This window comes from Ascaphus truei, chromosome 3, assembly GCF_040206685.1.
Source record: "Ascaphus truei isolate aAscTru1 chromosome 3, aAscTru1.hap1, whole genome shotgun sequence".
Lineage (NCBI taxonomy): Eukaryota > Metazoa > Chordata > Amphibia > Anura > Ascaphidae > Ascaphus > Ascaphus truei.
Genome location: NC_134485.1, coordinates 326683106 through 326703160, shown reverse-complemented (window position 1 = coordinate 326703160; position 20055 = coordinate 326683106). Strand labels below are relative to the sequence as shown.

At 45.1% G+C, this 20055-nt stretch overlaps 1 protein-coding gene across 3 annotated transcripts in view; it reads left to right on the top strand.

The window, feature by feature from the left end:
• Window positions 1-18179, top strand: part of DGKA (diacylglycerol kinase alpha) — a 122875-nt gene extending 104696 nt beyond the window's left edge. For all 3 annotated transcript variants that reach the window (XM_075591373.1, XM_075591372.1, XM_075591374.1), the window contains exons 18-24: window positions 860-1020; window positions 7937-8001; window positions 9094-9184; window positions 9873-10065; window positions 10915-11035; window positions 12813-12873; window positions 15263-18179. In XM_075591373.1, coding sequence (XP_075447488.1) covers window positions 860-1020; window positions 7937-8001; window positions 9094-9184; window positions 9873-10065; window positions 10915-11035; window positions 12813-12873; window positions 15263-15343 — 773 coding nt within the window. In that variant the 3' untranslated portion in view covers window positions 15344-18179. The remainder of the gene's footprint in view (window positions 1-859; window positions 1021-7936; window positions 8002-9093; window positions 9185-9872; window positions 10066-10914; window positions 11036-12812; window positions 12874-15262) is intronic.
• Window positions 18180-20055: the final 1876 nt, after the last annotated feature.

Sequence of the window (20055 nt, the reverse complement as noted above, 5' to 3'; positions counted from 1 at the left end):
ATCAAACATTACAGTGTAATATTAACATTAAGAGAGATATTAATATCTGGCCTTTAGTAGCTGCTAGGGATACAGTGATTAGACTCCCCAGGGGGGGCTTGGTGTCACGAATACACATAGGTAACTCTTAGCATGTTCAGCCAAGGACATCTCATAATATTCTTATATTTAATAAGGTCACTCATTCTGATTTCCTGCTTGGGGTAGCCCCACCCTTGCCCCCATCAATAAACCCTTTGAAGCAGGCTTTTGGCTTCCATTGTAAGTGTGAAGAACAAACACTCCGTTTCTTGGTTCCTGCCTCCCGCATAAACAATTAGGGCAGTTACCTTTTGGTCACTGGTGCTATGTGTCACACCTAAGGCCCAGACCTCCTGAATCAGAGGCCTTTGTAAGTGTGAGTTATAATGCTCACCCCCACTCTAGCTTCCTGCAAACAGGTATTAACATACTGTACACTAAAAAAAAAACCTTCTGCTTTTCACATTCAACTTCAATTAAGCCTTTTGAAGTCCAGATTTCCTGAAAAGACACAATACAGTGGTATTTTCTTAAACTGTAGCTTATTAACCCCTTAAGTCCCAGTGTGTGTGGTATGCAGACACTGATCCAGAAACAATAAAACATGGGGGAACAGGGGAATAAGCATTTTCATGTTATAACAAGGGTTAAATCACATTTCTGGGCCTCAGCCCAGTTAACCCCTTGTCTCCCTGGCGAGGTTAAAGGGTGGCCAATTGGGGGGTAACCCTGTTAATCCCGGACCAAATCCTCTCCATCGTCACAACATGCAATTAGCAAACCATTATTTCCTCTTTATTTCCTACTGTCTGACAGGCCCCATTAATGTAATTTGCAGGCTACGATGGAGAGAATCTGGGGAAGTTCTTGAAGGACATTGAGAGCAGCACAACCCTTCAGATGGACCGATGGAACATTGAGGTCATACCCGACAACCCTACAGAGAAGGGAGATCCCGTCCCATACGAGATCATCAATAACTACTTCTCCATTGGGGTGGTATGTGAGATTTGTCACAACCTGACTGAATGCTGACCCAGGGAGAGGAGGACCTGAAAGAGTGGAATTGGCAAGGGCAAAGAGGGAGAGAAACAGAAAGAAATGAAAGCAGAAAGAGTCATAAGGGAGTATTTATTAAACTGCAATTTTGACTATGGGGTGCACTATTGCATTGACGTAAATGGGAGTTTTGATGTGATAACACCCTGATCAGCACCATCCCGGGGTAATGAATAACTCCCATAGTGGGGTAGAGAAAGAGGTAGGAGCTAAGACAGAGCTACTCGAAGTGATAGAGGGAGCCAACACAGATTGTGGGTTATTTGCAAAAACATACAGTATGCTGATGGTAAAAAGGGTAAGAGTTTGGATTGAATAAATAATAGTGTCACTGGAGACCAGTACTTTTAACACCTTAAAAGCCTTCCGGGATCACTATCACCAAGCACAGGACAAAGTAATTGAATAAACAGGTTTATTCTGGGAGAATCAGCAAATACACAGTTATCACATACACTCCCCATAGGGGACCTAGGGGAAGTCTCTAGCCTCACTAGGTGCAGGGCGCCTGCGTCAGTAGGCTTAGGCTTACCCTGTCCATTTCTTCTTCTGGTATCCAAAGTGCTATTTGCGCAGTAGCATCTTTGAATCTGCCGCCCGTTGTAACTCCGTCAAGTCCATAGATTGCCTGCAGAATCTCCCTGAACTCGGAGTGCTTCAGCCGATCACACGGAGCTCCACGCAAACTTCACAAGTCTGCAACGCTATCTCTGCAAGTCACACAGAGCTTGCAGCTCAACCTGCACTTCTGTGCAACTCTGGATTGGCTCTGTAGGCAACTCACACTGAATCTCCCATCAAAACTTGTCCTCCGCTTGGCCAGGCTTTACCGGCACGTTTCTGTCGAGTCCTCTGCTATTCAGAGCAGAGCAACTCTGAAAAGCCCGCCTGTGCGTCACTGGACCAAGTCTGGAGATTCTCCTACACTGTCTCTGTTGGCACTGAGGTCCAAGCCTCAGTCCAACGGAATCTCCGTAAGACTCCACGAGTCTCTCTGATCTCCGTCTCACAACACTGTGATCGCTGGCTCCTTACATAGCTCCCGTGAGCTATCTTTAACATTGAGCAGGAGCGGCAGCCAATCACAGTGCGAACCGGTAAGCAACAGCCACTCCCAGGTGAGGGCTCGATGGAGGCTCGCCGGGCTGCGCGAATCAGAGGAGAGGGGCGGGCTTTGAGGCCGAGACTACTTGGAGAGCGGGGAATTCGAAACTAGCTCACAGAAACAGTGCCTGCGGGGCTCAGACCCGGCAACTGATTCTATTAGCCAGTCCTCTACCTCCTGCTGGGTAGGCGCTTCAGAGTCTATGGAATACAATGGGCTCTACTCCGCAGAGAGCCCTATTCCCAGATCTGATCGGCTGCCTTTCTCCCCTCACCATAAGTCCCGGCATCTCAGCCGTCCCCCACCTTTGTCCTGATCATATAATTTCTATGGAACTGCTCAGCTAAGTGAATTGCTGAGTCTCCTTCCATTGAAATGATACTTACAGTCACATAACAAAATTTACACTTTACAGGGCTGACGCTCAAATTGCATCACAGAACAATGCTGGTTCATTAAACTGGGGGAATTTCTACCACAAGGAATAAAGTGCTTTACTGACAATATATTTACATATAAGTTATTTTGCATTCCCCCCCCAAATATTAAATACATTTGGCCGAAATCAGCCTTCCATAGGGGCCAAGTTACACGGTTTTAGGGGTAGCTATCTGGGCTTCACCTTTATTTTGTGATGCCAGCTACCCCTACTGTCACAAATAGACTATTTGGACATCTTAAACAATTTTAATAGTCGTTCTCAGTTTAGAATAGGAGATTAGATTAATTTACAGCTTCTATTAAATGTATTTTTTTTTTTTTTAAATAGTTTAGGGATGCATTATAAACACTATATTAAAGTGACATTACATACAGATGTAGCATCTTCTATCTATCAGCTGCCGTAGAGCATGTGCTGGTGCACAGTGTGCAAATCGTTGACTCCGCGGTGCAGGGCATAGCAGGCGGTAATGGCCCATCGGGATTAACACGGGGGGGGGGGTACCTGCGTCTAAATGGGACTCGCGCTGTTTTAATCCTACCGGGCTGCACCAGTCTGTAAGAGACGCGCAGTAAGTGAGACAGAATCAGTCACTCTCCCTGTGCACCTCTAACAGGCGATCTCCCTGCTTTTATTTTAATAACACAGTATTGAAGCAGGGGGTCACCGGAGCATAACCGCATTAATTTCAGCCTCGAGAGTTACAGGCCCCAGCATGGGGTGCCGGTATCTCCTCTATGTTTATATGTTATATCCTCAGATGTTCGGGAATGGCAGTTACACGTCAGCACATCCTAAATAACGCTACAAACTATAACCACTATTTCTTATAGATCCCAGTGGGTGACAACTGGAAAGAAAATGAATAATGCTATCACACAACAGTGGGGGCTACTTACAGTATGAGTTTGCTAGTGCAGAACTAAGGAATGTGAACCAATGACTAGACATTTGGTGGGCAATTACATGGAGTTGGTAGATCCCTTGATGAAGTGTAGAGGAATGGATAGATTACATTAAAATGATCGGCCACATACCTCATAATACTTCTGGTTCAATCTCACGTCGGCAAATAAATAGTACAATTTATTAGGAGAAATCTATGCCACAAAAGTTTCAGGCACAATTGATATTTTACTGGGATTCTGATATTCTTTGATGCGAGATCACACTGATCACTCTCTCCTAATCCTTATTACCTTAGACAGCAGGCTTAGGCTGGTTTATGAGGATAGCAGGGGTAGGCCCCGGTATCATGTGGGCCCTTAAGGTACAGGCTGGCTGAGTGTCGTGGAATGACAAGAGTGCCAAAATCTTTGGTAGACTTGGGAAAATCTCCTGCGGACGTCTGTCTGTGATTGTGGCTGCAGGGAGAGTCAGTTTGCTCTGTGTCTGTCTGTGATTGTGGCTGCAGGGAGAGTCAGTTTGCTCTGTGTCTGTCTGTGATTGTGGCTGCAGGGAGAGTCAGTTTGCTCTGTGTCTGTCTGTGATTGTGGCTGCAGGGAGAGTCAGTTTGCTCTGTGTCTGTCTGTGATTGTGGCTGCAGGGAGAGTCAGTTTGCTCTGTGTCTGTCTGTGATTGTGGCTGCAGGGAGAGTCAGTTTGCTCTGTGTCTGGCTGTGATTGTGGCTGCAGGGAGAGTCAGTTTGCTCTGTGTCTGTCTGTGATTGTGGCTGCAGGAGAGTCAGTTTGCTCTGTGTGTGTCTGTGATTGTGGCTGCAGGAGAGTCAGTTTGCTCTGTGTGTGTCTGTGATTGTGGCTGCAGGAGAGTCAGTTTGCTCTGTGTCTGTCTGTGATTGTGGCTGCAGGAGAGTCAGTTTGCTCTGTGTCTGTCTGTGATTGTGGCTGCAGGGAGAGTCAGTTTGCTCTGTGTCTGTCTGTGATTGTGGCTGCAGGAGAGTCAGTTTGCTCTGTGTCTGTCTGTGATTGTGGCTGCAGGGAGAGTCAGTTTGCTCTGTGTCTGTCTGTGATTGTGGCTGCAGGGAGAGTCAGTTTGCTCTGTGTGTGTCTGTGATTGTGGCTGCAGGGAGAGTCAGTTTGCTCTGTGTCTGTCTGTGATTGTGGCTGCAGGGAGAGTCAGTTTGCTCTGTGTCTGTCTGTGATTGTGGCTGCAGGGAGAGTCAGTTTGCTCTGTGTCTGTCTGTGATTGTGGCTGCAGGGAGAGTCAGTTTGCTCTGTGTCTGTCTGTGATTGTGGCTGCAGGGAGAGTCAGTTTGCTCTGTGTCTGTCTGTGATTGTGGCTGCAGGGAGAGTCAGTTTGCTCTGTGTCTGTCTGTGATTGTGGCTGCAGGGAGAGTCAGTTTGCTCTGTGTCTGTGATTGTGGCTGCAGGGAGAGTCAGTTTGCTCTGTGTCTGTCTGTGATTGTGGCTGCAGGGAGAGTCAGTTTGCTCTCTGTCTGTCTGCGATTGTGGCTGCAGGGAGAGTCAGTTTGCTCTGTGTCTGTCTGCGATTGTGGCTGCAGGGAGAGTCAGTTTGCTCTGTGTCTGTCTGCGATTGTGGCTGCAGGGAGAGTCAGTTTGCTCTGTGTCTGTCTGCGATTGTGGCTGCAGGAGAGTCAGTTTGCTCTGTGTCTGTCTGTGATTGTGGCTGCAGGAGAGTCAGTTTGCTCTGTGTCTGTCTGTGATTGTGGCTGCAGGGAGAGTCAGTTTGCTCTGTGTCTGTCTGCGATCGTGGCTGCAGGAGAGTCAGTTTGCTCTGTGTCTGTCTGTGATTGTGGCTGCAGGAGAGTCAGTTTGCTCTGTGTCTGTCTGTGATTGTGGCTGCAGGGAGAGTCAGTTTGCTCTGTGTCTGTCTGTGATTGTGGCTGCAGGGAGAGTCAGTTTGCTCTGTGTCTGTCTGTGATTGTGGCTGCAGGAGAGTCAGTTTGCTCGGTGTCTGTCTGTGATTGTGGCTGCAGGGAGAGTCAGTTTGCTCTGTGTCTGTCTGTGTATGCACATAATAGGTACAGAAAACAGGTGCACACTTTGGAACTGCCTCGGGTGCACGCCATGCGCCAAACGGCGCAATCCATGAAGCAATGTATTCCAATCAGGAAAAAAAGGCAGCGCTCCAGAGGACTGATAATGGATTTATTTATTCAAAGTGAAATCAAATCTGATTTCACTTTGAATAAATCCATATCAGTCCTCTGGAGCGCTGCCTTTTTTTCCTGATTGGAAGGAGAATACATTGCTTCAGTGTTTGTGTGTATGTGTGTGTGTGTTGTGTGTGTGTATATATATATATATATACACACAGTGGTTGACAAATCACCAAAAAATCTACTCGCCACACAAAAAAATCTACTCGCCACCTAGTACCAAACGTGTGCTGCTTGGGCCAATATTTACTCGCCCGGGGGTTAAATCCACTCGCCCGGGGCGAGCAAATGTATAGGTTTGTCGAACACTGTATATATATATATATATGTACATACATACATATATAATCACACACATATTTTGTGTTAGGGTTGCCTGGTGTCCAGTTTTTGAGCCGGACTGTCCTGTATTTGGACACTGACCAGTAAAACATTAGCGGTAATACTAGACATGTATGTTACCTGACCGGCTTAAGGGGGAGTGGGATTTCCCTGAGTAGGGAGAGAGCAGGGCTGTTGCTAGGGGGCTGGGCAACTTCCTCCATCCTGATTGGCTGCATTACCCAGCAGCAGCCAATGGTGGGGCAAAGGAGAGGAGAAAACGGCATGGAGCGGAGAGGTGTGTGTCGAACGTGTGCGTGTGTTTCAAGCGCATTGCACGTTTCACAATTGTGTCCAGTATTTTTGGAGAAGCTACCTGTCAACCCTAATGAGCGTATATATATGCAAGAATGGATGCATGTAGCTATGTGAGCATGAGTGCAAGCCCTATTGGGTACAGAAAGTCAAAACACCGTGGGCTAGATGAACTAACCATTGTCAACTCTCGTGGGTGTTTTTGAGGCAGTTGGCTAAAGGCAGGCCTGTGTATTTGCATTAAAGATCAACCTCCAAAATAAATCTCACCCATTCCAATGTGGAGCAGTCCCAATACATTCAAAACATTTAAAGTGTACAGCAAAAATCCCAACAGTAAAGTGTCTCAGGAAATACGTCCGTGGCACAAACGGTGTCAACCCTCTCGCTGCCAGTGGGGTCTGCAACGCATTGCAGTGCTGCTGTCTCAAACAGCTTCTGCCTTCTTAGGGCCGTTCTCTACAGGTTGCGGCCGTGCGAACGCGCGTGCACGTGCCGCATGCTTTCCCTGTAATAGAGCCGGGAGCTGCAGGTAGTGTGTGTGAGTATGTGTGTGTGCATGGGTTGTGTGAGTGAAATAAGTCCTAAATAAGATTTTTTAAAGGAAAATTTTTATTTTAATTGTGCAATCATTGACACACACACACACACACACACACACATACACATCCACGCATACATACACATACACACACATACATACATTTGAGTGCCGGTAGCGGCGCGAAATCATCTTTTCGCCGTCTTCGCCGCTGTCTGTCGGCTCCCCGCTCCCTGCCGTGCGCGCGCGGCCCTTGTATAGAAGGGCTGACTAACCTCAGCCATCTATAACTGCCGTGCGCGCGCACGGCGTAGCACGCGGCCGCACTATAGAACGGCCCTTATAATCAATAATCATGTGTGCACAGGGAAACGGAGAGATCCCTGACATCTCACTTGCTACTGTACCAAGTGTACAACAAGTGCGCATCCCCAACACCTTTATGTGCTTGCTTCTAAAGGGCGACCTTGCCAGGGATGGGTAAGGTGCTGTGCTCCGAGCTGATACATGTATGTGGCAGAAAATGGAGACATTTTGAGACAAACAAGTGTCTGTGTTTTCTTTCCCAGAGGCAAGGACTCCAATGTCCCCGCTCATGGAGCAAACGGGCGGAGAATGTTTGTTTAATTACCTCTCACTGCCAGAGGGGACCATGACGCAGCTCAATCTATGTACATACAGAATCACAGGCACACGAAGTTTAATGTTCCCCAAACATACCAATCTTTTGCTCCTGACCTTTTTCAATTTGATATGTTATACTGGGCATTGGGTTTTAATACTTCGATATTTCATTTTATTTTATTTTTTAATATTTTTAAGGGTTTTTACGAGGATTTTTGTGTGCCCATCAGCCTGCCTGCAGTGGGGTAATAGAGTTCCGCCAGTATTAGAACCAGACGCTCTGGACACTGGGAAGTACATGAGTGGATCCCCTTTGTTCTGTAGAGCAGATGCCCATAGTGGGGGACCGGTTGTACATGACATGCTAATATTCCCTGCACGTATGCAGGGACAGAACATGTTCCCTCACCTTATGTCTCCTGTCTGCAGGATGCCTCCATTGCTCACCGATTCCATATCATGAGGGAGAAATACCCTGAGAAATTCAACAGCAGGTGACTATGATTTTGTAACAATGCATGCTGCATACACTCCTGTGCTTGCTCTGAGTTACAATACACCCTATTGTCTGCTGCACAATTACACTTCAACTCTGTGCTCATTGCTTTACATCCAGGTAACCCCTTTGCTGCCAAACTGGCCCTTTGTCGGCAAAGGAATGACACCACAATTCCCCTCCTGAGCATCACATCTACGTACAACCCTATGTCTGCTCAATGGCACAAAGTCCAACATTATGACTGATCTGTCTGCATATGCACCTCATGCTTCATTCTCACACTAAGAAGCCATGAGAGACCCACTAGCCAGGAAACCATAGAGTCAATACAGCCCTAGGCATACAGCTTACCCTTATTTTAATTGCACTCTGTACCTGTTGCCAAGAACTCCACGTGATCTGAGTTACACAAGTAGGGAGCCCAGGTTAAGGATCTGAGATGTATACAGGCCGAGGAAGAGCTTTAATTGAATGGGTTGTAGGCTGCATGCTACACAGAAACTCTGCGTCATATCTACTAATCTGAATAGGTCACAAGTTGCCTTAATCAATGGGCTGCACAGGGCCAAACGGGTTACTCAGGACTGCATAGTGTAGAAATGACCCCAGTCCATACGTAGACATAAAAGAGCATACCAGTGAAAATGGCAACCAGCAAACCAGCAAGTAACGGGGGGGGGGGGTTCTGCCTCTCCTTTCTGAAGGACATGCATAGTGATTTTGAACTCTGTTGATGAAAACCTAGCTACCCACATTAATACCAGATGTGAGATTACACTTCCAGCGCAGGAGGACACCTAATCTAATGAATGGGCCAAAAAATGTCTTCCAAAGCCGGAGAGTATCCTCCTGAATAGCACTGCTTACTAAGTATGGGTTTAAATTATCAGCGAGGAAGCACAAACACTTAGCGCCATGTCCGCATGCTGAGAACCACTAGAAAGACCGGTCTAATAAATACCACCATCACATGTAGATAACCCAGTGCGAAATGCTGTATGGTAAATATGTCAAGTCCATGAACGCTCAGAAGGATTATTTCAGGATATATAAAAATCAGGTCACAAATTGGACTTTCTATTGGTAGAATGAAGAACAAGTTGTGGTATTTTGAGTTTGCCACATCAGAGACGGTTTTCTCTACCTGTAAGAAGCTGAAGGACACTCTTTCAATCGAGGTATGTATTTTAAGGTGGTTGGGCACAGTGTTGAGGTGGCAGATGGTACTAGCCCTACCCAAGGTGCAGATCAAAGGGCCCGGACCTTATTTAGTGCCAGTGATGCAAAGCATTGGAACTTCTCATAACAGCAGCTACCACAATATCTATAATCCTATACACCTATGTCTACTTCATCATTTGCTGCAGTTTATTATTGCGATTCCCTTATCCTCAGCAAATGAGGCTGAGAGGCTATGGGAGTGTGGCAAACTAATTCGTAGAGCTGTGTTGCACTCCCCATTGTTGCTCATATACGGATTAAATGAAAGCTGACTGAGTACAGTCTCGCTTGTCTTCTATCTCTGACTCTTTCATTATGTGCTTTGGGTCCCAGTGTCGTGCCTCTTGTTTGGGTAGTTATGGGTAAGCTCGGCTTGTCGTCTACTTTGGTCATTTGGATTCAAGAAAGTTTATTCATTACATGGATAGGGCATCTTATGCTAACCCATCCGCTGCCAGAGGGGCCTGAAAAGCATGGACGACTAATGTATTGCGGGCCCTTCTGGCAGCAGAAGGGTAAGGTTACCAATGTGGATAGTTATGAGGGGTTGATGTAACAGTACAAATGCCCCTTGCTTGGTATGTCTGAGATGCACCATATCTATATAGGTCTATATACATCATATATATATATATATATATATAGGTCTGTGGCTCACCCCTGGATCTCAGCTCTGTGTCCCTGGAAGGCATCGCAGTCATCAACATTCCCAGCATGCACGGCGGCTCCAACCTGTGGGGTGAGACTAGGAAACCCTTGGGGGAGCCTCGCAACACCTCTTGCCAGAACCCCCCGGAGGCTATCACTGACCCCGAAGCCCTGAAATCATGTGTGCAAGGTGAGAGTTCAAAGGTTAAACATGGACAAGCAGCACCTTCAGAGTTTAACCCTCGAATGATGGAGGAGCTGTGCACTTGTCGTGGGAGAAGGAGTTGCCTTGCACGTTGTAAGATCTCCAGGCCTTTTTATTACTCTGTTTTGCATAAAAGGCAACATATGCCAGAACGTCTGTAAAAACAGAATGTTTATTGTAGTTCGGAGAAATACGTATAATAATATTGTGATATTTTGCGACTTCAGCAGTGAAATAGATTACAATATAACAAGGATACACTGTGCTCCTCTGCATGTCATTTCCCAGAATCCCTGGCTGCAGTGGAAACACGGTTTGCTAAGCGATAATAGGGAAAGACAGGGTTGCAGCCCTGTCTGAAATATGCAAAGTGGTATTTTTATTTACTGTACGGTTGAGGGTTTTTCTCACTTATGGTTATACTATAACAAATATATGTTCTGTGTATGATACAATTTAAAGGAGCAAGAATTAGGTTAGTAGACAAAAACCAACAAACATAACGTATCCTAAATGGCTTCACTAAGTGACAATGGCAATAGCTTGTACTGAAAATCTGCCTAAATGTTCACATTCATGACGCGATACGCAATACGTTCTCAGGCATTGTTGGGATAATTAGTAAAGTGGCTGCACATTCCCCTGCTGGGGATGTAGATATTGGTGAGTTACTCTTCAGGCTCATGTAGTGGTCATGGGGACAATGAAAGGACTCAGGGGCTTTTAGCAGAAACGTTTCAGAGCTGTGATGTTCTGAGAGGAATTACATTGCAGATCAAGACAGAGCTGTGTTACATTGTGTCCGCTTTGTAACTCTCCTTCTCTCCCACACAGACCTCTGTGATAAGAGGCTGGAAGTGGTGGGGCTGGAGGGGGCCATGGAGATGGGGCAGATCTACACGGGGCTGAAAAGCGCAAGGAAACGATTGGCAAAGTGTTCAGAGATCACTATCCGGTGAGTAATGGGGGGGGGGGGCTCCCTTACTGAGCCTAAATATTCTCAATACTGATCCCTAAGCTATTTATTTAGACATTGATAAATCTGGCTGCTTCCACAATATATTCCGGCACAAGCACGATATATCCCGGCACAAGCACGATATATCCTGGCACAAGCACGATATATCCCGGCACAAACACGCTATATCCCGACACAAGCACGATATATCCCGACACAAGCACGATATATCCCGGCACAAGCATGATATATCCCGACACAAGCATGATATATACCGGCACAAGCACGATATATCCTGGCACAAGCACGATATATCCCGGCACAAGCACGATATATCCCGGCACAAGCACGATATATCCCGGCACAAGCACGATATATCCTGGCACAAGCACGATATATCCTGGCACAAGCACGCTATATCCCGACACAAGCACGATATATCTCGGCATAAGCATGATATATCCCGACACAAGCACGATATATCCCGGCACAAGCATGATATATCCCGACACAAGCACGATATATACCGGCACAAGCACGATATATCCCGGCACAAGCACGATATATCCCGACACAAGCACGTTATATCCCGGCACAATCACGATATATCCCGACACAAGCACGTTATATCCCGGCAGAAACACGATATATCCCGGCACAAGCACAATATATCCCGACTCAAGCACGATATATCCCGACTCAAGCACGATATATCCCAGCACAAGCACTATGTATACCGGCACAAGCACGATATATCCCAGCACAAGCACTATGTATACCGGCACAAGCACGATATATCCCGGCACAAGCACGATATATCCCGACACAAGCACGATATATCCCGGCACAAGCACGATATATCCCGACACAAGCACGATATATCCTGGCACAAGCACGATATATCCCGGCACAAACACGATATATCACAGCACAAGCAAGATGTATCCCGGCACCAGCACGATATATATCGACACAAGCACGACATATCCCGGCACAAGCTTTTGGAAATAGTGCAGAAATAATAATTTTTTGTTTTGTTTTTAAAGTTTTGTCCTCTCGCTCCGATTTACACCATTTAAAATATTTGATGAGAATCTGAGCCCAGATCCGATATTGAAGTCGGTGCTCTACATGAAAGCTTTTGATGTAGAATCAATGCCCTGCGATGTTCCGTTTCCTGAATCTTAAATGTATCAAAATGTGCAAATATAACGGGTGCCGTTTCCATCAAATAAATCCACCGGGTGCAAAGGGGGTTTTGCAGCTACAAGTCTTGCGCTAAAATGTAAGAAGTAAGATCAACAAGCTTCGTACATCTGCCACTGGTGGACGGTTACGTAGATCACAAAGTGTGCTTCATTTGCTCCTGTTGGCCACGTTCCACCCACCGAGGGTTATTCCTTAAACTGCGATAGTGCCGATCAGGTCACTATCGCACGGAAACGTCACTCACGTAGTGTCTTGTATCGTCTAGTCACTTAGGGAGAATTTGAATGACATTTGATTTCCGCGCTATATGGATCTTCCCGAGTCACGAATAACCTACTCAACTCGGCAACTTGGAAACTCCCTGTCCATGGCTTGAATAGGCTTTAATAATGTGAAGAACCCGATAGACATACAAACAATTGAACAAGAATAGCACTTAAAAGATGAAACTGTGTAGGTTGCACCCTATCTGTAACAGGTCAGCGTGGGCTTGGCCAGCATACATAGGACAGCAGGAAGGCTTCTCCATCTGCCCCACTATTCAGGACATTTATTCTTTCTGCAGAACTATGAAGACCCTTCCAATGCAAATCGACGGGGAACCGTGGATGCAGCCCCCCTGCACGGTAAGAACATTGGAACGAGGCCTGCCCCCATAATAATCATTGCAATCTTCTTCTAGCACTGCCAGCATGTGCAGCACGGCACAGATACCATGTTCAGATACCATTTCATATTCGGGGGGGGGGGGGGGAGATATTTGACTTCCTCTCATTATACAGCTTTCAAGGTGCCTGGACAAGTAGACCCAGTTCTGGCTTTACATTCTCCTTTCTCACACCACAGAGGCCCAAATCCACAAAAGGGCGCTAAGCGTTGACACTCCCATTCATGCAGGAACAACGGAGGCGCAGGGAGTAGTTGGTGTGGTACTTTTTGTTGGACCCCTCCTGGGATCCTTCGTCCGGTTTGGCATTCACGTGACTGGGAGTAAAGGCGTGTTAACGCTTGGCACTGGTTTTCTGCATCTGTGGCTTTGAGAAATCAAGCTTAGAAAACACTGGATGTGTCAGTCCTCCTGATTTAGGGCCATTTTAGAGATAGGGAAAATATTCCCCTGGGATATAAAACAGTATTTTAACATCTGTTTGTGGTGCAGCGCTGCATACACTGTAACCTTCTGCACTGCTTGCAGGGATATAAGCACCTGCAGCTGACCCCAGATAACCCACTCTGCTGCAGTCACTGCTGGTTTTCATTGTACTGCAGATTTACAAGTTTTAATTAAAAACCTAAACTGTCTGAATCTCTATCTCGGGGACTACTGCATACTAAAAAAGGAAATGGCCATCTAATGCAATCCCAGACAGGCGCAGCTAGTCTGGCTTGAATCTGCGTTACTTTGGTAATCTTAAGTGACGTTATGCTCTTTTACCGCCATTTCTGTGTAACTACCTCTTCTCTAAATCTGTATCAGCAGGACCGTGTGTGGTCCACACCAAGCTATCAATCCACAAGCATCCTGGGATTACACATATGAAGGACTACAAATCCCACAATGCAATATGGGTTGCTGGCTCCTGTGGTTAATGAAATGATTAGAGGTGCAGTCACGCACAGGACCAAAATTAAGGAACAACGTTAATATTTTCAATGCTGGGCAATCTGCTGCCCCCTAGTGGTCAACAATGCTCTCTTCACCCTCTTTATGACTGTAATATTAATTTTAATGCTGTATTTTCCTGTAGACGTGCAAGCTGCTCTACTCTAGAGCAGTTATCGACAACATGATATACTTCATAGGCTGCATGCACGAACCTTGAGCCCTCAAAAATGGTGCACATTAGCCACATATATATGATTGTGGAGGCCTTCATCCAGCAGTACATCGACAAGGGCTGAAGAAGAAGATGATTGAGATATATATATATATAATGCACAGGCAGAAGGGACATTGCAGTCCTGGGTAGGAGCGCCCTGTCCCCTCTGGTCTGCTGCTTAATGCCAGCGCGCTGGTGAATTTAGTCCTGCTCCTTTTAATACACTTGGAACTGATCATTAGCACAGGAGAGGAGCAGGGCAGTATTTATCAGGGCACTGTCATTAAGCAGATTGAGGGAGTGAGGAGATGCTGTGATGCATGTCACAAACATCTCATCCCTTTGCACTGGGGAGAGAGGGCTGCTGGGGCAGCCAGGTGTTGGGGCTGCATGTAGCTCGCCGATGCTTTAGGACTGTGCTTTCCCAACCTTCATGCACAAATGTAGAACCCTTTGCAAGAGTATTGTACCTCCGCAGAAACCCTACGAAATGTATGACTTTGTGGAAACCCAACTCATTTACTCCATATATGTTAAAATACTACTGCTTATATTTTCTAAATAAGCTAATCAATTTATATACACATATCACGTATAATATAGAATAGCATTAACCCTTTCGAATTATTAATTTTTTTTTTTTTTTAAATATGTCAAACTAAAATGATTGGGTGCTGAGGAATAAAATATCTGTCATTACCAAACATGGCCTCAGGGATTCCCTAATAGCCTGTCACAATTCACAGGCTCATAACCACTGCACCAAGGGCCTATTTTAATTAGAAGTATGGCATTTTAGCATTTAACTCTGGTAAACTTAATAAAGAGGCCTTTTGACTCTTAAGGCCGATCTTGTACCCCCTTTTACTAGATGACAGATTTAATATTTAAGGTGACAAGTTAAGGGGATCAGACAAATCTAGCTGCTTTAAAATACATTTTCCAATGTTGTCTTGGAGATATTTGTAAACCGGGGGGAGATTCTTCGTTGCAGCATCTTCTGTGCTCTGTTTGTGTCACTGCATGTTATTTCCCATCTCCTGCCCGTTCCCACGGCATAGCTGGTCCTGTGCTAGGGGGGAGTCTCCACAAATATTACGGTTGAGGTGGCCACATTGATTTGTGCCGCTCAGGGACTGAACCTTCAGACTGGAGATGCTGTGCGATGACCTCTCCAATGTATCCTCTCTTCCAGATAAAGATAACACACAGGAACCAGGCCCCCATGATGCTGGCCCCTCCACCGCGCTCCTCAAGCTTTTTCTGCCTGAAGTAAACTGGGGGGGAGGAGCGAAAGAACCTCTCCTTGTGCTGATAACCACTTCTAACACCAGGGATCAAGTAGCCGGACCCTACATGACACTTGGATCATCAGCACTACCCTATCCCTAGCTTCCTTCTATTGTCAGAGAGCAGCGGTCGGTCTCTGAGAAGCCTCCGAAACACCCCCATGCTATTTCTTTTGCCCCTGTTAGGCAGCAGAAGAGCCAACGCAGATGCAGATCTTGCCAACAAAGTGGCCCTTTACACTGCCGCAGTGTCAGAGACAAATCAAGAGTCCTTATGATTGCTTCACAGGACTCTGTGGAGGTTTATTATGGAGTAGAGCTGAAGGTTACAAACATTGTCCAATAAGCATTCAGTCCAGGTAGGGAAATGTCATCTTCTATGGGTTGTCTATTTTATTTATGGACCTCATAATGGGGATCTAGAAGATAAATTCACCATTTCTGCTATAGATACTGTACCTGTAGGGCCCATCTCCCTCATTACACAATCTGTGCAGGGATGTCAACCACCTGGGACCAAAATTGGTGCGATTGGGTGTTGTGGACCGCAACAAAGATAAAGGCATTTTAATGGCAAATGATGATTTGTTGTATCAGTGAGACTCCACTGCTTGTGCTACAAATCAGTGAGACCGACTCCACGTTGGTGAAACTTACAGAAAACGAAGGAGAGATGGCATGAGAGCCTGGGTACTGGGCCATTTCAACCCCCTCCCCCCCCCCCCCCCCCCCCCCGTTTTCTGCCTTGTCTTGCAGTAAATAGTCGAAATTCGATTGTAATTTTGTTAACATCATCCAGTGATTTTCTTTAGAATATAAATCTAAAGAAAACCGGATTCTTTTTTTTTTTTTAAACAACAATCTTAATGGGCCAGCTTGTAGTTAAGCGTTTAAAACCACATTCTCAATAGCTGCAGTATAACACAGTGTATGCACAATATGTAACGGTATTATAAAGTAGGATTGTGAAACTAAAGCTACAATCCTTCCCCAGAGTTGAGATTAGCACAGGAAAGCAGATACTCTGTGCACTGTTTTTATTTATTTCCTCTTGCCTGATTTTTTTTCTTTTTTTCTTCCTTCATTTTTTTTGTTTTAATACATGTAGCAGTTACTTGCCTTTACAGCAATGTAATTATCTAAGCTGCCGATCGATCGCCAAAGATCCTGCTTCCCGGGGCACATAATATGGCTGTCTTTTTCAAACGATGAAGTGGTGTTGCTTCCTAAATGGTTGATATAGCAACCCAGAGACGCTTAACACATAATAAAAAATAAAAAAAAGATTTTTAAAGGCATAAAGAGTGTGGGGGAAATGCAGTATTGTCTAATACTACTGATTTATTTAACAAAAAAAAACACATAGTATTTTGATTGAAATGCAGCTTTAAATATATTTTTTAAATATCTACTTCTGATTCGCATGCGTTTAATGACTAAATGAGCACCACGGAAATGACTGCCATTTTATATACTGTACCATACCCTCTTAAAAGCTGAAAAAAAATAAAAGCTTTGGCGTACAGGAGAAAGAGTATAGAGTATAGTAGAGAATATAAGAGTGCCTGTTCAGAGATGGCCATGTGCTTTTTAGCCACTCTGCTGTTAGAGGGGCCTGCAGCATAATGCATTGCTAGCCTCCCCGGCAGCGAAAGGAAAAAAGGAGAATAGCCGATCGCTCCTTTGAAGCCGCAATCTCCTCTATACCCCATGAAAAAATATATATATATATATATATGTTTCATTTCTTTATATCATTGTAAATTCATTTGTTGGCATCCAGCAATAATCTTCCTTTTTTCCTTTTTTCATTCTGCAGTTGCTGAAATTTTTGTCCCTCAGGGAAACTAAAATGGCCGCTGCCACCCACACACATTAAAACAACAGAGGTTCCCATGGTAACAGCTGAGGCCAGCAAAATATTAGAAAATCATCTATATAGCAAAGCACACCTGACATGCATGTCATGCAGTACATCTTAAATAAGAAAAATGGAGGGGGGAAAAACACAGGGTTACCTCTAGGTGCCTCATGGAGGTGTTTTATCAGCCAACCACCAAAATGTATCACAATAGAAATACAGAGCACACTCAAACTTGGCCAAAAATATAAATGTATTCAAATACATTCATCAGGGTCATTAGGGGATCGAAAGTTGATCCTTGTATATATGTGAATAAATTAAGAATGGGATATTTGTTGCTAAGTATGAGTGTGCTCTGGGTCCCTATAGTGAAATATCCAAAAATAGTAACAGGGCAAAAACGAAGGTTTTTCAACAAATAAAGTGAGAAAGAGATCAGCACACTATAAACGAACAATTTATGATGTTGGTTTTCTTGGGGAGGGGATATTGCTGCTTTCGTTATTCCAAAGCCTTTGTTTAGACACAGCTCACTGATTGGATCACAAAGCTTTGATGCGCACCCTGGGCCTACCAATAATTCTCACCCGCAATTTATGGGGGAATTAAAAGGACAGTTCATCTTGAATACTGTTTTTATTGTAACGTTGACCATGCTTTATAAGCTAATAGCACCCACTTGTATGTGGCCACCTAAATGATGAACTCTTGTTACATACGAAGCGGCTGCCACGAACCCTGGAGTTATCACAGCTGACACGGACCAGTTTAAAACGGGTGTGAAGCGAATTTCCATGTATGTGCCGTGCAGTGGGGCGGAACCAGAGCTCCAGAATGCAACTCGCACGGATTGTAGCCAGATTGATGCAAGAACCTATGTAGATGAAGCCTTTGCATTAAAACCTACGGGTGTATTCACCTTAACTTATATACACAATAAAAAAACATTGATGGCTGCCTCCACGCTTCCTTTTTCTTTCTCTGCAGAAACCACCATTTGGTAGCTCAGACTGGTCCGTATGTTGTTGTATTTTTTTTTTAGCATTCATTGAGTCTGCTTTAGACCTGTAAGAGCAACTTATCCAGGTTACTGCCACAGAACACAAGGGAGAGAGCGGTGTCTGAAGCGCTGCTCACTAATCTCACCAGGAAGGAGCAGTTCCCCCCTGCAGATTTTCTTTTAAAGTGAGATTTCTTCAGAATACGCTATAATAGGATGTCTGCTTTCATCTCTAGTTCTCTTTTTTGTTGTTGTTTTTCCCCCTACGGTCAAATTAAAAAAAAAAAAAAACTTTTATTTAGAAAAACAAATAAATGAAGCTTCCTGAAGCCTGAAGACCAACAGACCCGCTGCGGTAGCCATTCAATGGCGGCAGCAGCAGCAGCCGGCGTCCTGATGGCTGAAACGGAGCGCAGATCCACCGGTGCTGCCTGGCGGAGTGGGGCCAAAGTGAGAACAAACCCCCGGAGTTGCGATGTGAGCACTGCTGCAGGCTCAGGGCGTTTTTTTAAATGTATACATTAAAAAAAAATGTCAATTGTAAAATAAGGCAGGTAAGCTGCTTTACAGGGTGTCACACTGAGGCCACCTAAAATAGGCCACACTGGCAAGATCCGCATCTTCAACAGGAACGTGCGCCTTCTAGGGGAGCTGAACTCCAGTCCTCGAACAGGTCCGGTTTTCAGGATATCCCAGCTTCAGCATAGGGCTCTATTAGCCCCTGCTTCAGCACAGGTGGCTGCATATCAGTCTTCGACTGGGCCTCTGATTGAGCCACCTGGGCTGAAGCTGGGATATCCTGAAAACCTGACCTGTTGGGGGGGCGGCTTGAGGACTGGAGTTGAGCCCCCCTGTTCCTGGACAAGGGAGCTTTACTGGATCATGCTAGCACATGTTAAGGTGCCCACCAAGATGGAGGGATGAACGTGTTACATTGTGTAAGCAATACAGCAACCTAGAGGTTGACTTTCTTTTTAAAAGAAAATAACACATTTTGATTTTTAACAAGGGTTACCAGGGACCGGTCACGAGGGAAAAATGCCTTTTATTAGGCCAATAATAAAGGGAGAACTACGCTTACATGGAGCCGACAGGACATTTGGCAAAATTGTACCTGGCAGATCCCGGCTTCCGAGAAACCTCGACGTTCACTGAGAACTGCGCTGGCCTGCAGATCCAAAGGCGACAAAGGAACGCTCCATTCCCCCAACATTAAAGAGTCCCTTTCTGGGTCTGTCATATCTGGTGCAATTCATAACAAAGTAAGATACAGATTTGTGATGATCAGAACTACGCATGTAACAATGACCCATGTGAGGGTGTGTATCCAATCATTTCCAAGTATGTGTGTGTTAAAATCATTTGACCCAATGTGGGTAGAGTTAATGGAGAGATATATGAGGCATTTCATTAAAAAATCATTCTCTTGGAGTAGGGAATCCCCACTTTAACATTTGGAAAGGTAAAAGAATACTACATGTCTTGGATGTATGGGACGAGGGGAAAAGAACACTGTTCATTTGAAGAAATCAAAAATAAATACGATCTTACAGATAATCATATTTGTGCTTACATGCAACTAAAGCATTACATAGGTCACATAGCAGCAAAGTTTGGGAACAAAACAAAGTCGACAAATTAATAATAAACCCGAAGATAAATACATTTATGCTAAAAACAATATATACACCATTGATTAGGGAAGGCAGTGAAAAAATATGGGACAAAACACCATGGGTATGGGAGAGAGAGATAAATGACCTTCAATCATTAGAACAAATAACCAAAGGTACGGTGGCAGGGATGAAGAGTGGACCTCCAGCCGCCTTACAAGA